General features: G+C 33.1%; 1 protein-coding gene across 12 annotated transcripts in view; it reads left to right on the top strand.

Moving 5' to 3' along the window:
• Window positions 1-14,524, top strand: part of CDYL (chromodomain Y like) — a 165,409-nt gene that overhangs the window by 100,588 nt on the left and 50,297 nt on the right. For 11 of the 12 annotated variants that reach the window (XM_074208497.1, XM_074208494.1, XM_074208496.1 and 8 more), the window contains one exon: window positions 14,477-14,521. The exons of the other annotated variant lie outside the window; for it this stretch is intronic. In XM_074208497.1, the coding sequence (XP_074064598.1) occupies window positions 14,477-14,521 (45 nt within the window). The remainder of the gene's footprint in view (window positions 1-14,476; window positions 14,522-14,524) is intronic. 12 annotated transcript variants of the gene reach the window in all.

The raw sequence follows: 14,524 nt of genomic DNA, 5'->3' as shown, positions 1-14,524 counted from the left end.
AAATTTCTAGAATATTTCTTGGTCTATTAATTTATCTATGGTGTCCCACTTGATGTCTAAATCCTGAACCCATTTTGATCTTATTTTGGTATAGGATGTGAGATGTGGAGGATCCTTCATCTCTTTACCAGTTTTGCATTAATCATCTACCAAACCTCTCCCACTTACCTTTAGTATTTCATCTAGACAAAATGAGGGATTAAAACACTAATCCCTTTTTTATCTCCCATTTTAAAAATTCTTATATTCCTTTGGTTTTTCCATGTAGTTTTCCATTATTTGTGTTGCTTTGACACTTTAAACTTACTAACTTATGTTTTGCTATCTTTCATTTCTGAATACACCTTACTTCCTTCCCCTAACTAGCAACCCAGTTTAATAATAGAATAGGAAGGGAATGGGAGCAAATATTTATTGGAAATCAAATAAACTATTTTGTAACAAGCAGTGTGGAAAATAATTAACAAATATCTCACTTTAAAAGTTGGAGGCGGTGGGAGCATTTCAAAACCAGCCAACATATTAACAACATCTAACATTTTGATCTTTTTCATCGCCTAGCTCTAATTTCTGCAAAGTAAAGCAGAGGGATTCATTTTCTTGCTCTTCAAAAAATGGCACACTGTGTTTACACTGTATTCAGTTTTCTTCTAATCATTTATATTGTGATAGTCATTTTATAAGTTGTTATCCTTATTCTGCTTTGTGAATTTCTCAATCATCATTGCTTTGTAGTTTTAATGTTTCACTGCATTCGTATACTATCATTTATTTAACCATAACCCCAATAATGAGTTCCATTTTCTTCTTAGGGTTTTATTTTCATAAGTGGTGCTATTAATATTTTGCTACATATGGGGACTTCCTTTTTATCTTTTTATCTCCTTGATGTATACTTTTGATACTGTGATATTTCTAATAATACTTGATTTAAAAAAAATATAAGCATTTTGACTTTTTTAAATGCTTGAACCATTTTGCAGAATCACCAATGGCATATGAATAGACCCATATATAATCCTTTGCCAATTTACTTGGTTTGAGGTTATTCTTCACAATTGCTTTAATTTGCTTAATTCTCTTGTTTTTTAGTAACTTAGGAAAATCTCATTTGGATATTAATGATTTTAATCCTTTCTTTTGAAGATTTGGTTGATATTTTTTTTAACTGTCCATTTGGAATTTCTCTTAGTTCCCAAATATCCTTTCCTCAGATTTTGTTCTTTTCATTTCAATTCAAAAACATTTCAATTTTACTCAAATCAAAATTTTTTCTAACTTTTGAATTGATTCTTAGCTTTAGAATGCTAGCCTTAGTTATATGTGTGAAAGGTATGTATTCTCTATCCTTTTGTTTTTGTTTTTTGTTTGTTTTTTTTATGGTATGACCTTTCAGTTTCATATCAAGTGTCCATGTGTAACTAACTTCATTGCATGGATGTTGATATGAATCTAAGTGCTGTCAGATTGTCACTGTAAGTAGTGACAAGTTTTTTGATGATTCTTACTTTCTAATAAGGTTTAATTCAAGTTCCAAAACCGTAATTTCCTTTCATCATTCTCACTTGTTTTCCTTAATTTTTCTTGCATTTCTTGACTTTTTCTCCAAAAGAATTTTTTTGGCAGGGGGGGGGGGTTTGTGTTTGGCAAAGCCATGGTCACCCACCTAGGAAGTATCAGGTGCCTGAGACCAGATTTGGAGTCTTCAAATCTGGTCTCAGACACTTAATAATTTACCTAGCTGTGTGGCTTTGGGCAAGCCACTTAACCCTGTTTGCCTTGCAAATAGACCAAAAAAATTTTTTTCATCTGGTTCTTTTAATAAACTTTTTATGATTTTTCTAGCAATTAATCTTTTTATTAAAGATTTTCTGTTTTTTAAAACTAAAATACAAAAGAAAAGGAAAAAACCATTGTCATGTGCACAGCAAACATGAGAGGATTCATAATCTAAAGCATTAAATTTGTATTTCAAGAAAGTTTATATAATAAATACAAAATAATGTGTTGAAAATTATCCATCTAAATTAATCTTAAATTGGGTAGTACTATATATATTATATTGAACTGGTTTGACGATCAGCATTGACTAAGTTATTTGCAAATTATTCTGTAATTATATACATCTGGTATGGGTCTTTTGATGATTAGCTAACTACCAATTGTTTCGTATTTTGTGCTTATTCTCACTAACCCTTTCTGTTATTTCCTCCTGGATTTTATTATTGTTATGTAGAATTGTGCTAAATTATTGTAGGTAAAGAGGCCATCCTTTCTATTTTACTGTATTTATTGTAAAATCTTGTGTAACTATTTCATTAATTCAGCCATGTTTTAGAACCATGTTCATTTTAACATACTAAAAACAAGTCTCTTCTGCCCAGGCTTTTCTTTTTTAGCATATGTTTTATATTTTGAGACTTTTTTTTCCTACATCTCTTGATACAGTTGTTCTTTGATATGTACTCTTCTTTTTAAATCCACTGGGTTTCAGCTAGAAATCCTTTTTTGATCATTGTGAGTAAATTTTTTAAAATCTATTATTGCAGATATCTGGCTAGGACTTTATTTTTAAATTTTTTAATTAATGTTCATGAACCATACAAGTCTATTACTGTTTGCTTTATTCTTTTCTTGTTTGGTATTATTATATCATACAAATGAGTTTGATATGGAATATTTTTTCTTAACTTTTAAGACTAATTGGGGATGGCTAGGTGGCGTAGTGGATAAAGCACCGGCCTTGGAGTCAGGAGTACCTGGGTTCAAATCCAGTCTCAGACACTTAATAATTACCTAGCTGTGTGGCCTTGGGCAAGCCACTTAACCCCGTTTGCCTTGAAAAAAATCCTTAAAAAAAAAGACTAATTGGTAGAGCATAGTATTCATTATTCTTTAAATCATTTGATAAAACTGAGTTATAAACCCAAAGTGGGGGTTATTTTTTATTGATTATTCTGTTATATTTCTTTAACTTGAATATTTATTTTCATGATCTCTTGATGTAGAAATTTAATATTTAGTACTTTATAATTTTTTAGGATAGACTTCTTTGAAACTAACATTCACTGGGAATTTGTTTAATTGTCCAAAAAGTTGAACCAAGCTAACATTATCTCATAAGTAGAGGCAGAGAAAAGTAGAAGGTTCCATAGTTGAATTCAGTTAAGCAGGAAAATATAAACAGGAATAGTCAAGTTGTGTCAAGCAGGAACAGTTTTTGATAGAAAAGGTGGGGAGTGGTTATTTGGTTTCTGTTTGGAACCTACTACCTTTCCCTGCCTTGCTTCCCATAAACAGTCCTGTGGGCTACATCATTGGAGTTTTGACAGGAATCTATGTCTAAAAAGGTAGGGCTAGAATTTGCATGTCATTTGGCCAGGAGACATACCAATAAGAATGAGATAGACTTGCTTCCCCCAAGTATGAAGGGAAAGGGGAATTTTTCCAGTAATCTGTGAAATGAGCTTACTATTTGTTTCTTTCAGTGATCAATAAGGCCAGGCTGATCTTCTTCCTGCACTTAGAAAACTAGGATAGCTCCACTTTCTTTCAGAAATTTTCACAAGAAAAAAACAGAATCCTGATTTATTTAAGGACTTAAAGTATAGGAGAATATGATTCAGTTTAGGAAGTAGGAAACCACTAATTGCTGGCATGTAACAGTCAATGCATACCTACTTTATAGCATCTGGATTTCTTTCACACTAGGGCATCCCTATTTCTGGTTCGTTCTGGGTCATTTCACAGGACTCACTTCCCATAAAGAGAAGTTTTTGTGTCTAAGAATGTGCTCTTTTGCTCTAAGAATGGGCCTTAGAGGAATTAATTCAGACAGTCCAGGGAAGCAATCTTTATGTTGATACCTCCATGCTCTCTGTAGATCTCACATTTCTTAAGTCTTAGTTACCCTAATTTGAATGGTAAAGCTTATTTTTCTTCCCAGGCCTTGTATCTTTGTTTTTGTTATTATATTCTGCCAGATTATATGAAAAGTGTCTCGTAAAACTTTTCCAACTTTAGAACCATCAGCCACTTGGGATATTATTTTTGAATAAATGACTCCAAAATTTGAAATTCTTAGCAACAGCAAAAAGCCTGAGTCACTAAGGTAGACACTACTGCCGCATTAAGGTACAGCCTTAGGAAAAGAAGCAGTTTAATTCAGAACATGGCCTATCAAAATAGCAGTAAGCTCTCTGAACTAAGGCATAAAATAGAGAAGGGCTCTTGGCCAAGAAGAAGCTCATCTGTTGGGGGCTATTTTTAAAGGAGGAAACTAAAAAGAGGTTTGTAAAATGGATCAAGAGGGATCAGATTGTAAGGGGGATGTTACCTATAGATAATCTGGCTTCTTCTTAACTTTCTGGTGCTCTTATACAAATACTCTGGCTTTCTTGGTGTTCCTCACATGTACCATTCCCGTCTCCCCACTTGGTGTCTTTTTGCTGGCTTGTTCCCTATACCTTGGCCTCTTGGCTTCCTTCAAGACCTTACTCAATTCCTCAGTCAAAAGGCAGGAAGCCTTTTTGCATTCTCCTGATTTCCATTTTACTCTCTTTATGTAAGGTATGTATACAATTGTTTGTATGTTGTCTTCCCCTTGAGGCCAGAAACTATATTTGCTTTTCTTTGTGTCTTCAGCACTTAGCCTATCGCAGAGTGATTACAGCATAAGAAGAATATCTGTAGAGGAGTCCAATAATAGATGCAAAGCAATATGAAGGAATAGAACTAGAAATAAAATCTATTATCTTGTCTCTAGATGGATGCACACAGTGTGGTCAGTAAACAAGTAGAAGTAGGGGGTCTTAATAAACGGGATTAGAGGCAAATTAATTATAGATTATTATTGATGGGATAAGGACTCATGATTAGAAAGAACATGAAAGGGTATCATTTACTCAAAAGTAAATTTGATTAAAGGAAAGCACGAGTTCCTTTGTAGATTGATTAACCCACATGAGAAAATGTAGGAATTATGTGAAACATACTCGGGGAATATGTGTGATTTTATTGGAATAAAAAAGGAGTGATCATTTTGAAGTTAGAAATCATATCTTGCACAGTTGCAAAAAATATAATATATTCAGACAATCTATTTGAGCTCCATTTGTCTACCAAAATTATTGATAATTTTCTATTTCCATTATTTCATTTTTTAAAAATAAGAATGAACTTTTCCTTTGCAAGGACACTATTATCTACTTTAGACTTTGGAGATTACTTTAAAAAAAAAAGATTATAAACTATAGAGCTTAATTTATATACCCTCTAAGTTTTGAAGATTATTCCAAACAGGTCAGAAAAAAGATTGGTTTTGGGGATCTGTGACTTAAAATGTATAATAACTGTTTACAAATATCTGAATTCTTATCCCATAGAAGCAGAATTATTCTGTTGTTGCTTGAACCCAGAGGGCAGAAGTTGGCACAGTAGTTTGTCATTTCATACTATGCATTTAGACTCTGTTTAAAGGAAAACAATTCAGAACTGTCTATAAGTTATAATGGTTTGCCAACAAAGGCTGGATTGACAACTTATTAGATATACTGGAGATCATTCCCATTCTAAGATTTCTAATTAGATTCTGTAACATTTTGAAATAATAAAACCATTTTAAAGCATAAAAATTTAATATTAACTTAATTTGCCTGAACTTTAGAAATGTTTTATTATTATAGGCTTTAAGTTCTTCATATCCAGAGATCAAGAGCTAGAAAGGATCTTAGAGTTTATTTTTAACAGAATAGGAAACCTGAGATCCAAACCGGTCTAAATTCACAGATATAAGCATCACAGATGGAATTGGGAAACTGGTCCTCCAACTGCAGAACCCTTGCTCTTTATATGCACATTGAACCAGCTTGATGTTTTAGCACTGGTCTTGGAGTTAAGAATGCCTGAGTTCAAATCTAGTTGTGTGACTCTAGGCAAGTCATTTAACCCTATTTGCTCATATGATAAATGCTTAATCAATCCTTGTTCCCTTTCTACTTAATCTTAGCTCCATTATGAACTTTTGAAAATAATATGTTCAAGTGGATACAATTCATAGAATTATACAGAAAACTGATTATAATTTATCATTCCCTCAAGTCAGGTAGCTTCCCTGATAATGGTGTAAAAGTCAGAGAAGTTTAGAAATAATGCAGCCATGTGATAAATGTACCAGATTTTAAGACTCTTAAGCTTACTTTGGTAAGTCTTACTTTGGTAAGACTTTTGGGGACATTATGCACTTGAACTTTGACTTTATCTTCCATGTGATGATTTAGTATTCCCAGTTCCCGTCAATTTAAAGGGAAAAAGATGAAGCATTCTTTGTCAACTGTGTCAAAGTCTGACCAAGTTTAATTTATATTTAGGCAACTTGTGCTGTATATCCCATATAAACTTATATCTGCAACACTGTACCAAAAGGGAAATGGATCAAAACCCCCTGCTATTGTTTAGCTCACTCTTTCTTTATTTATTTTATCTGTTTTTCTGTCTTTCTCTTTTAAATGGCATTTCTTCCTTTCTTTCCCTTTCCATTGGTTTTTGTTTGTAATATATAGAAATCCTAATGATTTGTTTGGATTTCTTTTATAGCCTACAACTGAAGTTACTAAGGTTGTTCATTATTTCACTTAGTTTTATAATTCATTTTTCTAGGGTTCTCTAAGTAAATCATGTCAAAAGAGATAGTTTCCTCATTGCCATTGATTCTCTTAATATTACACTAACCCTTTATTCCTATTATGAATCCATCCTTGTCATAGTGTATTTTGCAGATGTATGGATTTAATCTCTTATTGTTTTATTAAGGAAAATATTCTATCATTCTTTTTCAAATATAAATTTATTTTTCCAACTACTTGGAAAAATAATTTTCAACATTCATTTTTTTGGAAGATTTTAAGTTCCACATTTTTCTCTTCCCTTCCCCCTTCCCTTAATAGCAAGTATTCTGATATATATTATGTAAAACTATTATTTCCATGTTGGTCAGGTTGTGAAAGATCAGAAAAAAAGAGGGAAGAAACAATGAGAGGAAAAACATAAAGCATAAAACAGATTTTTTTTTAATGGAAAATAATATGCTTCAGTCTGCATTCACATGCCATAGTTTTTCTCTGGATGTGGATATTTTCCATCATAAGTCTTTTAGAATCTTCTTTGATCATTCTATTACAAAGGAGAGCTAAGTCTGTCATAGTTGATCATCATCAGATGTTGCTGTTAAAAAATGCACACTGTTCTCCTGTTTCTTTTTGCTTCACTCAACATCAGTTCATACAAGTCTTTCCAGGCTTTTCTGAAGTCTGTCCATTCATGATATCTTACAGAACAATAGTACTCCAGTACATTCATATAACAATTTGTTCAGCCATTCTCCAGTTGATGGGCATGCTCTCAATTTCCAAGCTCTACAAAAGTTGTTACAAATATTTTTTACATGCAGGTATTTTCCCCTTTTTAATTTAAATTTTATTTCTTATTTAAGGCAGTAGGGTTAAGTGACTTGCCCAAGGTCACCAAGTTAGGTAATTATTAAGTGTCTGAGTCGAATTTGAACTCAGGTACTCCAGTCTCTAGGGCCAGTGCTCTATTCACTGTGCCACCTAGCTGGCCCTATTTACCCTTTTTTTATGATGACTTTAAGATATAGACCAAGAAGTGGTATTGCTGAATTAATGGATATGCATAGTTGCTTTCCAAAATGGCTGGATTAGTTCACAACTGTTAACAGCAGTGCATTAGTGTCCCAGTTTTCCCATATTCTCTCCACCATTGATCATTTTACTTTTTTTTGTCATATTGACCGATCTGATAAGTATGAGGTGATACTTCAGAGTCATTTTAATTTGCATTTCTCTAATCAATAATGATTTGGAGCAGTTTTTCATATGACTAGATAACTTCTATTTTTTCTGAAAACTGCCTGTTCATATCCTTTCATCCTTTATCATTTGAGAAATGAATTTGTAGTCTTATAAATTTGACTCAATTCTCTATACATTGTAGAAATGAGTTGTTTGTCAGAAACTTTGGGTATAAAATTATTTCCCTATTTCAATTTCTTTTACCTTGTTTGTCAGAAACTTTGGGTATAAAATTATTTCCCTATTTCAATTTCTTTTACCTTGTTTGGTTTTGGGTTTGTGTAAAAAAAAATTTAATTTAATGTAATCAAAATTATCCATTTTGCATTTTTATGATGTTCTCTATCTCTTATTTGATCATACTACTTCTTCCCTTTCCATAGATCTGACAGAGAAAATACTACTTATTCTAATTGACTTATGGTGTTATCTAGGTTCTATACCCATTTCAAACTTTTCTTTGTATAGGGTGTGTGATATTCTGTGCCTGTCAGCATTATTTAGGAAAAATATTCTATCATATTCTCTCTCTCTCTCTCTCTCTCTCTCTCTCTCTCTCTCTCTCTCTCTCTGCTTTAACTCTCTAGTTATAGAAAATATTTGCTTAGGACCTTTTTCTTTATTAGTTTTTCTTAGTGCTTTCATTTATGACTTGTTACATTTCTTTTTCTAAGATTGGATTATTTAGGTATTTTAATTCACTCTTTAGAGTGTTGATTTAATCACCCTATAGTTCATCAGTATAGATCCCAATAATTGCTTTACTTTCATCCTTATGGGTTATGCATTTATTCTTTTCATTTTTGATAATGGTCAAGAGGTTTTTAAGAACAAAATAGTGGTTTATTTGTTTTATTTTTTTCTTAAAAAAAGATCATAATTGTATTTACTTGTCCAGTGGTTATTTTTTTAATTATAAAGATTTTATTTATTTTGTGTTTTACAATTTTTCCCCCTAATCTTACTTCCCCCCCCCACCCCCCACAGAAGGCAATTTGCCAATCTTTACATTGTTTCCATGGTTATGCATTGATCCAAATTGAAGGTGATGAGAGAGAAATCACATCCTTAAGGAAGAAACATAAAGGATAAGAGATAACAAGATCAGACAATAAGATATCAGATTTTTTTTTTCTAAATTAAATGTAATAGTCCTTGGTCTTTGTTCAAACTCCACAGTTGTTTCTCTGGATACAGATGGTATTCTCCATTGCAGAGAGCCCCAAATTGTCCCTGATTGTTGTACTGATGGAATGAGCAAGTCCATCAAGGTTGATCATCACCCCCATGTTGCTGTTAGGGTGTACAAGTGTTTTTCTGGTTCTGCTCTCACTCAGCATCAGTTTATGCAAATCCCTCCAGGCTTCCCTGAATTCCCATCCCTCCTGGTTTTCTAATAGAACAATAGTGTTCCATGACATACATACACCACAGTTTACTAAGCCATTCCCCAACTGAGGGACATTTACTTGATTTCCAATTCTTTGCCACCACAAACAGGGCTGCTATGAATATTTTTGTACAAGTGATATTTTTACCCTTTTTTCATCATCTCTTCAGGGTGTAGATCCAGTAGTGGTATTGCTGGATCAACAGGCATGCACATTTTTGTTGCCCTTTTGGCGTAGTTCAAATGATTATTTAAAGAAAAAACTTTTATTAATCTTTCCTTTGATTTTTAGAATTCTTATTTTGTAGTTTAATTCATTGTTTTTAATTCATTCAGGCTTTTTAATGTTTTTTCTTTTCAGTTTCATTCCCAACTTTTTTCCTGCTCTTTATTTATTGAGGAAAGTCACAAAAATTATCACTATTGTTTATTCAGTCATTTTTCACTCATACCCAACTCTTCATGATCCCGTTTGGGGTTTTCTTGCTAAAGAGACTTCAGTTTAAGTGTCCATTTCATTATGATCAGAAAGAGATACAGGCTTTGGTTAATTTTATCTTTCTTCAAAGGATTTACATTATGAATTCATGAAAGTCCTCTTCCAAATGCCTTTTTCTCTCCCTTTAAGGTTATACTCAAATTTTGCTGGTTATACTATGTTATACTGGCTCTTTTGCTTTTTAGGAAGTCATTCATTGCAGGTCCAAAAACAAAGTCTTGTTTTTGGATTCTGACTGTGACTTCTTAGTATTCAAATTCTCTTTCTGGATAATTGCAGTATTTTAATACTGTCTACCTTTTAGGATTTCTTTTCGGATGTGTCTTGAGATTCCTTCATCTTCTTGGTTGTCCTCTGGTTCTAAGATGTATCTAGGTGCACACACACACACACACACACACACACACACACACATTCTAATTTCTTAAAATATGTCTAACCCATTTTTTCATTAATGAATTTCAAGTAGTTCAGTGGTGCCTAAATTGTTTCTTCTTGATGTTTTTTTAGATTAGTTGTTTTTCCCCATGAGTTATTTCAAATTTTCTTCCTTTTTATTTCAGTCTTTTGACTTTTTTGTGATATTTTATGGAGTCAATAGCTTAAACTTGCCCAATTCTGATTTTTAAGTCAAAATATTAGTGAGATTTTGTGCCTCTAACTGGCCAATTCTGATTTCTTCTTTTTTTTAGGAGTCATTTTCTTATGCATTCTCTGTATTTAAAAAAATCTGTTAAGTCTCTTTTTTTTTTGCATTGGTCTTATTTCTATTCATACTTTTTTTCTCTGACTACTCTCATTTTAAAAATATTTTGCAATTTTAAATTTTTCCTTAGAGCTTCTAGGAATTCTTTGTTGATTTTATGCCCAATCTTCATTGTTCTCTGAGACTTTTCTTCTAGATGTTTTTAGGTATATTCATCTTCTTCTGATTTTGTATTTTAAGCTTCCCATTCATTATTATAGATTCTTTTTTCTTCTCATTTTTCAGCCTACTTCTTGGCTGATATTAGTGTTGTGCTCTGTTCACCTGGGTGGGAGGGTTGGGGATGGGGGTGTAACCTGAATTTCTGTTTTTTTATACCCTGCTGCTTTCACAGCTCAGTCTTGGAACCTGTTAGTGTCATCCAGAGAAAGGGCTGTTCATTACCCCTTTTGACCTGGACTTTGTATTTTCGTAACTAGTTTGTGATTCTTTGTTCATATGTTGAATTTCCGTAGACTCTTGCTGGATTTGGTCACAATTAGCTCACTCAAAGATTCTGCAGGTTCATATCACACATATAATTTCTAATGATTAATCTTGTAGCAATTTGAAAAACTAGTTCCTCATAATTGGTAATTGGATAATGGAGTAGGGTATTTGAGTAGTGACTCTTGTAGAGGTCTTTAACAAAGGGTCATTTTGAGAAGGGAAAGACTATATCTAGTTCAGAACTGGCTTGGGAAAAAATGAGTCAGAAGAAATAGAGGTCAAGTTGCTAAAGAATAGACTTGTGGGTCACTAAAGCACAAAGAAAATTAGAATGATTAGATTAAGGAATTTTGGAGAGTGTGGAGGACTTGATTTTGTTGATAAGAGTGCTATGACCCTCTATTTCAGGTACAGCTGAAGTGGAATAGATTATGGACAATGAGTAGTTTGAGAAACCTGTGAGGTTAGGAATGTAGTGTGTGAGCAAAAGTTGTCTTGTGAAGAAAAACAGTCAGGTAATATGAACCTGTTGAAGGAAGGAGAATACTATGGGATTCAATAGAAAACAGACTAGAATCTGAGAACTCAAAGAAAAAGAGATGCTTAGTGATAGTGGTGGAGGGAGAATGTGGAAGTGGTTGTAAAGGCACATTCTGACTCTCCCATTATGACCATTGAGTCAGAGGATATGAAAGTACTAGAAAGGGTGGCCAGAGATAGTTTTTCCAAGAGGGAGTCTGGGTTCAGGGAGTGCCAGAAGAAGGAAGGAGTAAGAAATTAATTGTGGAGCAAGAATAATAGAGAGTACAATGGAAGAATAGTCGAACCTGTAGTGGAAAATTGAACAGGTGGTGAGTTGAGGTGAAAAGAGTAAAAGAAATAGCCATCTGATGATGGGAACCAAATTTTGAACATCAGCTTACTACAGGAATTCAGAATCTCTGGGAGTTTGCTAGGATAAGTATCAGCTTTTTAACCATTGGTTGGCAGGAAGTCTTTTGAGGGAAACAGGTAATTATTGAGAACCCTCCCTGTACTCATGATAAGTGGAGGGTCTCTGAGACCTGACTTACAGCTGATAGGCTCAGGGAGCCTATCAGGAGGCAGTGGTTCCTTGCCTGTCATCCTAGGATAGATGATGATCTGGACCCTTGGAATACAAAGTCAACATTTGTCTCAAACAGGATCATTAATTTTCATCCTAATTCTTCATTCTGGTTGGTGAAGTATCATAAGGTGAGGTTGGTCTTTTGTTTGTAAAAAATCTAGAATTATTCAGGCCTGTCTAACTTCTCAAGGTACTAGGAGCCACCAGTCCTTTTGACTGTTCATTGACAAAACTAGTAGAGAAGTATAGTTGTTTGATGTATAGGTGAACTATTCTGAATTAGTTGTAGCCTATTTTCTGAAAATACTTAGGAGAATAATAGGATTAACATTTACATATGCAAAAGTTTAAACTTAAAAGTGCTGATTTTGCATTATTTTCCTAATTCTTCTTGTGATTTCTCCATTTCAAGTCCACTACCCTCATGTTTCTTTTTTCAAATTTCTGATACAAAGTGAGCAAGATATATGACCTTGAAGCAGTGGTATGTTGGCACATGTTTAGCAAGACTTGTGGGGGTGGAAAATGTGCAACAGATAAAATTCATTGTTAACATTTTCTTCACTCTAGATAGTCAATAAAACAACAAATCAAGCCCTGAGTTGTAGCTTTTGCTACAAATTTCTTGAGTTGTATGTACTAGTCCCACTGAAAATGTCATGGTCTATTTGTACATAGATTGAGGTGATCCCATCCTATCTTGAAGGTACTTTTAAAGGGATTTTTCAGATCAGATTTTCTGCAGCCTTGAAACATTCTATTTTACAACCTAGAATTTGTTTTAAAATACATCGAGTACATAGGCAATCAGTCAATTAATAAGCATTTGTTAAGTGCCAAACACAGGGATAAGAGATGAGAGATACTAAGAAAAGCAAAAGACAATTCCTTCTCTTGAAGAGCTTGTAATCTACTCACTGTTGTTCTCCATATTTGCACGATACCCTTCAAACTTATTACAGGACCATTACAATCTGACCTAAACTGTTATTTGACGCCCTCCCCCCTCTTCATTACCTTTTCATTCTTCTGGTCACCTTAAATACTTTCTTCCTCCCTCTACTCTATTCTTCAAATTCTATGCTTCAGTTGAGACAGTTTCCCCACTTCATGATGACTTCAGATGAAATGGAACTCTCTAAATTCCAATCAGCAATCTTATCATTTATTTATTTGATATTATCAAGTAGGTAACTTTTCTCAGGTATCTTTTCTTCTAGATATTAAGCTCCTCAGAGAGAAAGATAATAATGCCTTAACCTATTGTTATCCTCAAAACTTCATTATTGCACAGACCCTACAAATATTTTGTCCAGCTAACTCTGGTATTTGTTTGAATGGAGCACATTAGGGAAGAAGGAAGGGAAGTATAGAATAAAAATTTTGAAAACTAGTCTTCTCTAAATGTTTAGTAAAATAGTTTATCTTTGAATACTGTACTTGAGCATTCCATTTAATTTATAGCTTTAAGATGTCTTTAATCAATTTCCAAAGGAAAATTTTTTTCAGTCAATCCTCAATTTCCATAGGGGTAATATTCCTTGAAAATGGGACGAAAGTCAAAAATACAAATGTTTATTCATTGAACCTCTAGGAATTAGGAGGTTGTGTTTTTACAACCACCAAAACTATAATCTTTCACTAGATTTTGCTAAAAAATACTTTTCTGCACACAGTTCTTTATAATAAAACATTAAATTATAGAGTTCCCATGAAATAACTCATAAAATACTCAAAATAAAATTGATATGTAAAAGATTTTTTCTTGCTAATAATTTCCTAGAATTCCATGGTCTCTTATGCAAACATCTCAGTTAACAAAGACAGGTATTGATTTCTGACATAGATCTTTCATACAGCTACAATACCATAATTAATCTTTTTTTTCTTTTTTTTTTTTGCAAATTTAACAAATTGTCAGTTTATTCTCTTCTAATTTGTAGCCAGCCGATAGTGGCTTTTCAGATATTCTGATAGAAAATCTATCTAATATCTTTACTTCTTTACTTAAGCCACCTCATTGACTTTGCCCTTTAGGCATGAAAGCCCAAATGACTAGTAACTACTCTCTGGAAACATAATTGCAATACAAAACTTGAGTTTTAGAGGCAAACAATGGAAATATGCTACATAGGAAACTTTTTATTCTCTAAAGGTAAGGATGAACAAGACTAATGAAGTACCTGGTAGGATATTACACAAGCTTGATTGCATTGCGCCTCTTTTTCTTTACTATACATCTTGTGAATATGAGTGATTGCCAACACAGACCTGGAAATAAAGTTACTTAAAAGATTATACAAATACTGAAAGTTGCAAGGTTAAACTCATAAATGTTGACAGTTAAATTGAACAAGCACCTTTGACTATTGCAGTTTCTCTTTATTCTTCTAATAACCTTCTTTATCTGTTTTAGCAACTCCCTGTATTCTTCCCCGTGTTCTTTACTTCCTATTTTCTTGTA

This window comes from Macrotis lagotis, chromosome X (genome assembly GCF_037893015.1).
Source record: "Macrotis lagotis isolate mMagLag1 chromosome X, bilby.v1.9.chrom.fasta, whole genome shotgun sequence".
Lineage (NCBI taxonomy): Eukaryota > Metazoa > Chordata > Mammalia > Peramelemorphia > Peramelidae > Macrotis > Macrotis lagotis.
The sequence above is the reverse complement of the archived record's forward strand: the minus strand, read 5'-3'. Positions and strand labels throughout refer to the sequence as shown.